The sequence below is a fragment of the Tupaia chinensis genome, unplaced genomic scaffold, assembly GCF_000334495.1.
Source record: "Tupaia chinensis unplaced genomic scaffold, TupChi_1.0 Scaffold144260_1, whole genome shotgun sequence".
Taxonomy (NCBI): domain Eukaryota; kingdom Metazoa; phylum Chordata; class Mammalia; order Scandentia; family Tupaiidae; genus Tupaia; species Tupaia belangeri.
This window is the reverse complement of record NW_006204118.1, coordinates 261,519-273,765: the sequence shown is the minus strand read 5'-3', so window position 1 is coordinate 273,765 and position 12,247 is coordinate 261,519. Positions and strand designations below refer to the sequence as shown.

At 36.7% G+C, this 12,247-nt stretch overlaps 1 protein-coding gene across 1 annotated transcript; it reads right to left on the bottom strand.

Annotated features, from left to right (window-relative positions):
• Window positions 1–8,121: 8,121 nt before the first annotated feature.
• Window positions 8,122–9,078, bottom strand: LOC102473404 (olfactory receptor 51A4). Its single transcript, XM_006166446.2, has one exon. The coding sequence runs from the start codon at window positions 9,061–9,063 to the stop codon at window positions 8,122–8,124; it is 942 nt and encodes a 313-aa protein (XP_006166508.1). The 5' UTR covers window positions 9,064–9,078.
• Between the last annotated feature and the right edge of the window lie 3,169 nt (window positions 9,079–12,247).

Here is a 12,247-nt window from a genome sequence, read left to right as displayed (position 1 = left end):
TATGTATATATAAATGTAGTAATGATACAAATGCATATTTTGTTAGAGGATAGCAATCTGATAAAAAAAACTGTTCTTATCAAATTAAAAATAGCTTTTTGTTTATAAATGTTCTTGGAATGATTATGTTGCAAACATAATTTATTATTATAGTCAGATAATTCTAATTCATTTTGGTTTGGGTAGTTTCTTTTTTTAATTGCCAGAGGGCATACGCAGTGGTGGGATGGATCAAACCCCAGTGGGGCGTGGTCACATCACAACCTCTCTTCTTGGTTTCTCCATAGTAGTGGGGTTTTTGGGCATGAACGCATAGGTGCTGAGCATGTTTTTCAAGCTTTTAGGGCTGAGATCTGTATCACAGTTTTCTACGTGAGATCTGGCTTCCTTAAACTCTATGTGATGGGGTCAGCCCCATTTGATTTTATGTACATATTTAAAGTAAAGGACCAGCAATGGTTATATCACTGGACTCCCATGTAGTCAACCGAGGTTTGAGTACCAGACCCTGAGGCTTGAAACTCATGCCAGGCACATGTGTTTGCATGCCCAAAATCCCGAGAGGAGAATGGAGGAGAAAGGATTGCAGTGTGCCCATCTCACCTGGAGGTAATTTCTTGCTTTCTGTATCTCTGTCTCTCTGGAAAGCATATACGACCTATAGAAAAAATATCACTCTTTAAAAAAATGAAAAATAATGTTAAAATAAAGTAAATTAATTAGGAAATTTTTGTGATAAAGTTGGTGACCTGGTGGTTAAGGTGGCTGGATCCCACATGGTCCACTATGTGATTTAAATTCTGGACCTGACATGTGGAAAAACACTCTGGGCTTGTATGTGTGTGTGCCCAAAAATCCCAAAAGGAGACAGAAATGGAGGAAAAGGGTTTGTGGTGTGGGACCATCCATGGTGGAGTACTTTTTCACTTTTCTCCTGTCTTTGTCTTTGGCAAGCACACTTGCCCTCTGACAAATAAATAAATAAAAGAACTCCAGCATTAGAGTACACATTTTCTTTTTAGCTGATCATAGATAATCAAATTTGAAAGATGCTAGAACATCTGAAATACTACTTGGTAGGTCAGTCTAATTTGGTGTGATGAAAGTGAAGGTGCACTGCTCAGATCCTACTTGAAGAAATAACATGTTGCCTAGTAGTAAAGAAGGTGGTTAGTTGGGGAGTGCTTCAGCTCCAATTCTTAGCCAAAGTCACGCTCTTCTTTGGGTGACTCAGTAAAGAAGCAAACTGGTGGTGTAGAGGAGTTCTATGGAACTCTTCTATTAAGCACTTTTGGGTTAAAGCTCCCATTTGGGATGGCAGATACATTGTCATTTCTGAATCATGATTTAATGGCTCCATCTACTCAATCCTGAGTCTCACCTTCTCTATCACATATACCCTTTGCATTATTAACTCAGTCCCAGCATCTGCTTCCTAGAGAATCCAACTTCTTTCTTTTCTTTCTTTTTCTTTCTATGTTTCTTTCCTCTTTTCTTCCTTCCTTCCTTCCTTTCCTTTCTTTCTTCCTTCTTTCTTTTCCTTTCTTTCTCTTTCTTTCTCTCTCATTTTCATTCTTTCTTTTTTTTCTTTCTTTCCCATTTCTCTCTTCCTTCCTTTCTTCCTTCCTTCCTCCTTTTAATTCCTGATTTGTATTTTGCTGAAAATAGGTTAAATATCTTTAATCAAAGTGTTGAGAAATTGGATTACCAAACAATTTAGATTTGGAGTTTTTAGCAAATTGAAATGACTTGGTAATTCAAAACTTTTAAATATAATTTATGCATGAATATAGATTACTTTTAGAGAATGTTTTATAACAAAAATAGTTTTAATTGTGGCACATATACTCTATGGAATACTATTTAACCATACAAAACAACAAGGCCGTGGAATTTGATAGAAAGTAGGCGAATATGGAAGATTTGTTGCTGAATGAAGCAAGTCAGGTTATGAAAGAGAAACATTGCATATCTTCACTTAACATATACTGATTGTCTGCACTCTGTGGTAGAGACTGAAAGACTAGAGAACATGAAAGTATTAAAAACTGTAATGGACACCAGAGACAAAGTGGAAAGAGAGTGTGAGAGGGGTAGAGCGTAGGAAATTTAGGGGGAAAATGGAGAGGTAAGACACTTGTGGGACACAGATAAGGTTTATTATCCTGATGAGGATGTGTATGGTGGTCTTGACTGGGCTGGACTGAGGTATATATCATGCTGGGTAAAGTCTCTTCACAATCTAAATGATGTATAGAGGTTTAATGTATGAATAATAATAAAAACATATAAACAAAGAAAGAAAAAAGTTTTATTTTAAGAAAGCTTATCTGTTTCTTTCATGAGTGAGAGAGACAGACAAACAGAGAAAGCACCCTCAACTTGACCCATCTCCAGCTTCAGCTAACTCTGGATCATGGGCATATGTGCCCAGAGTACTCGGGGAGGTCTCCAGATGTGAACCTGGAATCTTCTCATGTGGATCAGCTTGCAGAGCATCACATTTTCTTCTTATGCCACTGTCTGGCTCCTCAAAAATAGTTTTTAAAATTAATATTATTTTACTGACCAACAAATATAAAACATTCATAAGTTAACAAATACTATATAAAGATATAATTTTATTTGTTTATTTATTTTTTACATGCAAAAGTGTCTAATTACTAACCTAAATGTTTTAATTAGTAAAGAAAAGTTAAGGTGTTTTAAGACATAAGAAAAATAAAACCAAAAGTATAGACAAAACTAGAGATAATTTGTAAGGCTAGGTAAAAGTTAAATAATATTGAAAAAATGTAATAGAAAGGTAAATATATATTTATCTAAAAGAGAGAAGAAGAGGAAGAGAAAGAGAGAGGCTATTGAAAGTAGGCCTAAAATACAAATGTTCTTCAATATTAGTTCTATCAATTACTATTTCATTTGTTTATTTTCCTTCTGTATGCCATGTGCACTTGCTGAAAACAGGGACAGAAGGAGAAAGAGATAATGTGAGAAAGAACCTCTCAGGAGGAATGGCCATACCACAATCTCTTATCCTCCATTCTCTTCTCAGGATTTTGGGCATGCTTGTGCCTGGTGTGTTTTCCAAGTTGGATTTGGACCTTGAACTGTGCTGTTGCCCTTGTGGGATCCAGTTGTCTTAACCTTCATGCCATCTGTGGGCCCCAAATTACTTTGTCATTCTATGATTGTTAAGTATGGAGTTAAGTGTGAGACAAGGCTGTAGAGGATTTTGAATGAGACCCTATGTAAAACTCTCTTTTTTGGGAGTGGTTTTTGCTATAGGGCGTGTGCGCTCCCCAGACAGACAGAGAGAGACAGACAGAAAGCGAGAAATCACCCCCCAGGGAGGATGGCCATGCTGCAATCCCTTCTCCTCCATTCTCCTCTCGGGATCCTGGGCACGCATGCACACGCGCTCAGCGTGAGCTTTAAGTCACTGGGTCCAGGATGCGAACCACTGTCAACTACATGGGAGTCCAGCGACATAGCCATTACGCTAACTGCTGGTCCCTATAAAAATCTTTCACAGAGGGTCTAGATGAGTGATTGTCATTTATCTCCTGGATTGGCAAACATCATATTTAGTATTTTCCTGTCTCTAATGTTGGGAGTACATCTTTTAAGAAACCTTGTTACCTATTAATACTAGTTGCCCAAGGGCTAAACTGATTTTCTTCGGTCTGGAGAATAGATAGAGAAAAGAAAAGAATGAGCAGGGCCACCCCTGTGCCTGGTGATTAGGATAGGTAAATCTCAAATGGCTGATTGTACAGCTCAAGGCCCAAAACCAAAGATTTGAAAAATATGTTGGCCGCATGGGTGTATATGGCCAAAAATCCCAAAAGTGTGGAGAAATGGAGGACAAGAGATTGTGACATGACTGTGCCTCCAGAGGGATACTTTCTTACTTTCCCTCTCCCTAGCTTTTTCAAGCAAGAGCTGGAGCCTTCTGGCAAATTGAAACAAAACAAAACAAAAACCTCCAAGAAATAAAAGAAAAAAATAAAACAAGCTCAATATGAATTTGTGTTAAATTGTTCATGTGGTATATAGATATTGATTTATATAGATTTATCTTAATTAATTATTTAAAATACATTAAAACAATAAAGAATTAATAAGTACTGAGAAAGTTAAGATAGTGATGGCATAGGGAACCAGCAGTTAGCGTAATGGCTATGTCGCTGGACTCCCACGTAGTCGACCGCGGTTCGTGTCCCGGACCCAGTGGCTTAAAACTCACGCCAGGCGCGTGTGCATGCGTGCCCAAGATCCCGAGAGGAGAATGGCGGAGAAGGGATTGCGGCGTGACCATCCCCCCTGGGGGGTGATTTCTCGCTTTCTGTCTCTATGTCTCTCTCTGTCTGTCTGGCAAGCGCACGCGCCCTACAGTGAAAATCTCTCCAAAAAAAAAAAAAAAAGGAAGATAGTGATGGCATATAAGTCTTAAAATTATTTTATTTCAAAACAACCCTATTTATAGATTGGATGATAATAACTATTACCAGAAAAATGGGGAGGGGGAATAAAAATATACAAAACAAAACAAAAACCCAGAAAGATAGAAGGTGCAGTAGAGTCTTTGGAAAAAATGAAGATATAAAATTTAGTTTTAGGGGCTTAGGTAGTTTTGATAGAGGGGCTTAGCATTTATCTTAGAGGACAGAATGCAATAAACTGGAAGACTGTAGACAAAAGCCTTTATCCAAGTGGTAAAAGGTGGAGATAATTTATTTTCTTGTCTTCAAATTAGGCAGCATGGATATGTGGAGTAGAATAAGGAGTCAAAAGAGCTGGACATGTTTGTCTACAGAGAGAAATAGATGTGGGAGCTTAACAGGAATGCAAGGTAATATCATTCCACATTACATTTGGTGATCAGCTGAGGTGGTAGTTACCATTGTACCATTCTGAACAATCCTAGGATGGCCATCTAGTGATTAGCAAATGAAGGCACACCAGTGAAGATCTATACTAATTCATGGTTTGCCATTTATGAAATTGATCATCAAACTAAAAAAAAAAAAAAAAGTAATTCTGGACTGTGTTGGTTTAGAGGCAGCTCCAAATTATTTATCACTTCTCTTTTAAGAGGTGAAATTATTTTCTTCTTCCTTTGAATCTGAGATGATACTGTTAGTGTATAACCAATAGATGCAGTAGAAATGACCTTACACCTGTCCCAGGCATAGTCTTTAACAACTAGAAGCTTCCATCCTGCTTTTTAGAACACTCTTTAGTTTGGAACTCTTCTTTGGAATCCAGTTTTTATGCCCTTAGAAGCCCAAGCCAGATGAAGAGGCCAAGAGGTATCCCTGAGGAGTCCTGAACAAATTGGAAAACTAGGAATCAATAAATAATTGCTATTTTCAGTCACTAAGTTTGGTGTGGTTTTTATGTGGTTTTATAGAAAATGGTTCCAAGTAATAAAATCTTATCTTCCTTGCAGTTGACTTGTTTTAAGTCTGAGAGTCCTAACATCACTCTTTCAACCTCTCTTCCCTCTTAACTTCACTCACTGCCATTGACAGGAATGGCCAAGCTCAGTAGAAATGACAGTACAGTTTTTTTTCCAAGCACATAGTTGAACACGGCCTGGGATACAAAAGTGTTTTCAGGGTGTTCAAATGCAGCAGTTATTGATTTAGTTCTGAGAGCAGGAGGCACAGACAAAGTTGGAAATCAGCATAAGTAATGTTTTAATAGCCTGGCCCAAAAAGGAGGGATGTTTAGAAGTGTAAGCTTATAGCTTATAGGTTGGTTTAGAAATTCTCACTTTAGCAATTGGCTAAAAGGACAGTCTTTGTTTTCGAAAGACTTAGAGTCAGCAAAAAGAATGCCAATGTTCAACTTTAACAGAGGTAAGTCCTTGCTGTGTGTTTAATAATGCTATGCCAGGATGCTAGGTAGGGAGCATCTCAGAATCACTGGACCAACGTGGTCTGCAACAGCAAAATTAATGTCAGTAGAGGTGACTACCGTAGGCCCCTTAGAAAGTATCTTAGAATAGGAAAGGTTGTCAGAATTCTATTCTCAAAGCTTTCTTTGGTAAAAAGTAAACATTTTTACTCTCTCTTTATCCTGTCAACATCTTTATTAAGTATATTTATTCATAGCATTATACAACTGAAACAGCATTGCTTTGTTTATAATCAAAGACAGACATATTGGCATTGACTCCTGTGTTGAGTAAATAGAAACAACAATGAAGACATGAATGAGCCACAAGGAATTTATTTTTCCTATCGTGTTAAAGTATGCAGGACTTTCTCAAAATGTTAACAGAAAACTGAAATGTTGGTGTATAAAAAGAGTAGAGTCTGAGGAAGGACATTTAGAAGAAAAATAGAGAGGGAAGATAATTTTATAGTTTTATCAACTGGACTAGGGAGAAATGTTCACATGTTGGAATATTCACTCTGTAAGCTAAATAACGTGATTGAATGTATAAAGTAAAATAAAATTAAAAATTAAAAAATAAATTGAAGATTGAGCATGACAGTGTGAGTGACAAAGACAGACATATTGGCATTGACTCCTGTGTTGAGTAAATAGAAACAACAATGAAGACATGAATGAGCCACAAGGAATTTATTTTTCCTATCGTGTTAAAGTATGCAGGACTTTCTCAAAATGTTAACAGAAAACTGAAATGTTGGTGTATAAAAAGAGTAGAGTCTGAGGAAGGACATTTAGAAGAAAAATAGAGAGGGAAGATAATTTTATTTAGAGTCAGCAAAAAGAATGCCAATGTTCAACTTTAACAGAGGTAAGTCCTTGCTGTGTGTTTAATAATGCTATGCCAGGATGCTAGGTAGGGAGCATCTCAGAATCACTGGACCAACGTGGTCTGCAACAGCAAAATTAATGTCAGTAGAGGTGACTACCGTAGGCCCCTTAGAAAGTATCTTAGAATAGGAAAGGTTGTCAGAATTCTATTCTCAAAGCTTTCTTTGGTAAAAAGTAAACATTTTTACTCTCTCTTTATCCTGTCAACATCTTTATTAAGTATATTTATTCATAGCATTATACAACTGAAACAGCATTGCTTTGTTTATAATCAAAGACAGACATATTGGCATTGACTCCTGTGTTGAGTAAATAGAAACAACAATGAAGACATGAATGAGCCACAAGGAATTTATTTTTCCTATCGTGTTAAAGTATGCAGGACTTTCTCAAAATGTTAACAGAAAACTGAAATGTTGGTGTATAAAAAGAGTAGAGTCTGAGGAAGGACATTTAGAAGAAAAATAGAGAGGGAAGATAATTTTATAGTTTTATCAACTGGACTAGGGAGAAATGTTCACATGTTGGAATATTCACTCTGTAAGCTAAATAACGTGATTGAATGTATAAAGTAAAATAAAATTAAAAATTAAAAAATAAATTGAAGATTGAGCATGACAGTGTGAGTGAGTTCTGGAAATATATATATGTGTGTGTGTGTGTTCTTTCAATGCTTGATAGTTACATAACATCCTTGAGTGCATAAGACAAGTTGCTCCCTAGGCCAGCAGCTGGAATGAAGGAGTCAGTAAGACAAGCAATCATTGGTCCCCTAGAGCTCATATTCTAACACAGAATAATTGTATAAGGTGCTCTAGGAAGTAAGTTACTATACACAAACAATACCTGGGATTCTAGAATCATAAAAGTAATACACATATGTAAAATGATCAATAAAGATAAGTTAATGTTCAGGAGAAGTTTAGGTATCATTCTTAGCTGGAGATGATTAGGGAAGAGTTCACAACAAAACTATGACCTTTCCTGGATAAAATACTGGGAAACACAGGGAATTATTTTCTAGATTTTTTTGAAATTATACAAAAAAGATGCTTCTTAAATATATGGTTATAATTAGGTGATTTAAAGAAGTGAAAGTCATCCTGACATCTGTGGAAGAGCAGTAATGCAAGTGCTCTGAAAATCACACTGTACCCCTACAAATAGGTATGGTTCTTACATGTTAATTTAAAAAAGCTATTCGTTCTATGAGATCTGACTATAAAACCAAGACTATTCTGCTACATCGTGCTTTCTCCCAGCTAAACAAAGTTTACTCAGTTATTACACATACATTTATTCCATTTTTCATCCCTTTGATCAACATCAGCTTCTTTTTGGACAAAATTTCTCTACAACCTTTTCTCGAATTTGCCGGGTTTTCACGCAGTACACAATGGGATTCATCAAGGGTGGCACCAGAAGGAATATATCAGCCATGAGGATATGGATCATAGGAGACACATTCCTGCCAAAGCGGTGAAGCATGGCTGCACTCAGCATGGGCACATAGAAGATCAGCACGGCACAGATGTGAGAGATGCAGGTGTTGAGGGCCTTGAACTGTTCCCTGGGGGTTGCAATGCCCAGCACTGTCTTTAAAATCATTACATATGAGAACGTAATAAACACCAAGTCCAGCATGGTAGAAAGCGCAGCACAGAGTCCATAGATAACATTGACCCTGTTGTCAGAGCATGCCAGCTTCATGACATCCTGGTGGAGACAGTAGGAATGTGAGAGCAGGTTTCGGTGACAGTATCTCAGTCGTTGCAAGAGAAAGGGCAGTGGAAGGATCAAGAGAATATTCTTAGAAGAAAGAAAGACCCCTGTTTTGATAACTCTGGAACCGGTTAAAATGGTGCTGTATCTCAAAGGATTGTGGATTGCCACATATCGGTCAAATGCCATTACAGACAGCACAGAGGCTTCAGTGACTGTAAATAAATGGATAAAAAACTCCTGGGCAAAGCATGCTGATGCATTAATTTCATGGACATCAAACAGGAATAGCCCCAAAGTGGTGGGTAAAGAAGAGAGGGACAAACCGAGGTCAGAGATGGAAAGCATGGAAAGGAAATAGTACATGGGTTCATGGAGGCTTCTCTCCGTCTTGATACAGAAGAGGATGGCAAAGTTACCCAGAAAAGAAAGAAGGTACACGGATGAGAAAGGGATAGAAATCCAGAGGTGACTCTTCTCCAGTCCAGGGATCCCAATAAGGAGAAATCTAAGGACTTCAATTTTTGTGTTATTAAGAGGAGACATGACACATGGAAAGACAATCAGGTGCTTACCTCAGTACAGCTGCAAATTTTCTAAATTAAATTACAGCAGAAGATCTCTTTCTTGTACAATGTGCATCATAGGTACTAGGGCTAGCAGGTATTTCTTAAAGACAATCATTTATATTTCTACTGCCATTTCAGACTGTAAGAAAGAAAGCCAAGCAGAAATAAATGAGAATAGTGTCAGTTTTTACATCATCCAAGTGTTCCATTTTGTTGAAATGTTGATCAACTTGGACTTTACATATTTAAGAATTCTGGACAATCTTTCACCATATGAAAGTCTTCATGTCTCAATTGCATAAAAGCAGGTCTCCAATTTAATGGTTCTCTTATCTCAATTTTATAAAAGCTTCTTGTATAAGAGAAATGAAATCTTGAAGAGAAATGTAAAATTTACTGTGGCATAGTGCAGAGATTCATAAATTATTCCACTTCTATAATCATACTAGATGTTTCAATAGGATGAATATATTGAGTAATAGTATAGCTGGAAGTTCTTTAGAACACATGTAGGTTTACCTTTTGCATATACAGAAGTCACTCTTAATCATACACCTCCTAACTTATCACCAGTATCAGTATATTAACTACTACCTAAAGCTTTCTGTTTAATGGATGAATATTCAGATTGTTTTCTCTTCTTGAAGGGAATTGTTATAGACTGAAAGACAAATGCAATATGTCCCTGTTCAATATATACCTTATGTCTTCACTCTACAGCAGAAATTGAAATATTCAAAGATATAATAGTAAGGAGGAAAAGCATAGGTACCAGAGATTGTATGGGAGGTGAGTGGATAGTTAGGGGTGGATGGAAAGGGTTAAATAAAACATCTAATAGACACAGAATGGAAGTTCCTTGCTGAAAGCAATGTATATAATAATATCCTTGATTTGATTATCATATACTGTATGAATGTTTCGAAAAACCATATTTATTCCACAAAGATTTATGACAAATGTAAACAACAAAATATAAAATATATGTTTCTAAAAAGTTGCTTGTTCTTTTCTCTCAGGTACATCATTTAGTCCCATTTACACAGTAGCTTCATTATTGTTACCCATACTATTGTTTGATTTATGTCTGCTTTCTCCTACTACCAGAATATTAGGGTAGAGAATAATGATCACATTGTTCATTACTGAATTTTCAGTCTTTAGCTTAGTAAGTGGAATTTAGTTGTAGCTGCGTAATCATACATGGAATTGATTATAACTTTCCCAAGTTGGAGACAATAATAATTTCCTCCATTCTTGAGGCAAAAATATCATCTCTATCAAATAATATATGTGGTATAAAATAACATTAATATTATGGTGTTATTAATAATATATAACATTAGTCCATCAAATATCATGTGATTGTGTTTGTTTAGTTTTAGATTCCCTATTCTATGTTCCTCAGGTCACAAAAATAGTTAGCTCTTCTAAACATATCAAAACACAGTTTCTTGACTGTCCAAGTGGATAACTTTTCCAAAGTCATTACCTTTATAGGCTTCATATTCCATTTTCTTAATAATCTAGGAATTATTTTTTAATTTAAAAATTAAAAAAAAATCACAGGACAAGTGCTTTCTCAGAAAGACAGACAAGAGAGAGGAACCCTTCCATGAAGTAATGCCTTTTCTTGCATTTCTTCATCCTGTAAGGATTTTGGTCACAGATGCACACATGCCTGATGTGATTTTTAAGCCACCAAGGCTGGAATTTGGCCATGTGGTTTGTGGCTCCCAAAGCACAGCACTTAACCATTATACACAGGGCAAGCCTGATAAAGTAATTGCTGCTTCTCCATTTACTCATGCACATAGTTTCCTTTATTTTCCTTTTTTTTAAGGTTTTTGTCATAGGGCATGTATGTTCACTGGAGAGAAATAGAGGGAGACAGAGAGAAGGAAAGAGAGAAATCATCTCCCATGGGGTATGACTACTTCACAATCCCTTCTCCTCCATTCTTCTCTCAGGATATTGGCATTATTTTCAAGCTACTGAATCTGGGACTCAAACCATGGTCAGCCATGTGGGAACCCAGTATCTTAGCCACCTTTTAAATGACCTGTCAATATGAACTGTTAGACATTTCCAAAATTATTTGGAGTAGGAAATTATTGATTCTAGGAGAATATGTTGTCTTAGTGGTTCTGGACGCAGATATTATATTTTCAAAACTGGCTGCTCTATTGCTGTACTTTTATTTTCTTCACAATCTCCTAATGGAGGAGTGCCCAGAAGACAGTCCAAGGACTTGGTTCCTACAGCTTACAAAATATAAATGTTTACAATGAAAAGCTGAGCCTGCAAATAACGACATGATGTCCATCATCTTGCATTTTTCATATTCTGAAAGTCCTTATCTGAGTCACAGAACTAACTTGCTTTTCCTTTTCCTTTTTTTTTTTTTTGAGAGGTTTTTGCTATAGGGCACATGTGCTTGCCAGAAAGACAGAGAGAGACAGAGAGACAAAAAGCAAGAAATCACCCTCCCCCCGGGGGGGAGGGATGGCCACACCACGATCCCTTCTCTTCTATTCTCCTCTCAGGATCCTGGGCACACATGCACATGCAGCCAGCATGAATTTAAGCTGCCAGGTCTGGGACTCAAACCGTGGTCAACTACATGGGAGTCCAGCGACATAGCCATTACACTAACTGCTGGTCCCAGAACTTGCTTTTTCAACTGAGTTTGCTAGGCTAAAATAATCTTACATCAACATATTATGGCCATTTGTGTACTGGCTTTGGTTTCATCCTTGTCTTAAAGACTGCATCGCTCTTTGGAGGTAGTACTACTGAAATTTAATTCAAACATATGGTACAAACACACAGAAATTTATTACATATTATTGTATTTTAAAATTTAAATACTAATACAACATTCTCAGATAAATTACAAACGTTTTCTCATTTATGCTGCTATGTTACTATTTAATCTATTCTAAAGATTAAAAAAAAGTTTTCAAGAGGCATAATAACTTGTCCAAGGTGAGAAACAAAAACTATGAACCATGTGCTATTTGACATATACATCCTTCTCACACACATCTTGTAGACTGGGTATTTCTGGATCACCATTTCTAAGCCTTTCCCAGACATGTATTCCCACTAACACATACACTCTGTCCTTGAAAGTTCTGTAAGGATACCAATCTACACCA

Bases quoted from the DNA above. Each gene is read 5' to 3' on its own strand.
- LOC102473404 (XM_006166446.2), bottom strand. From the start codon at position 9,063: ATGTCTCCTCTTAATAACACAAAAATTGAAGTCCTTAGATTTCTCCTT.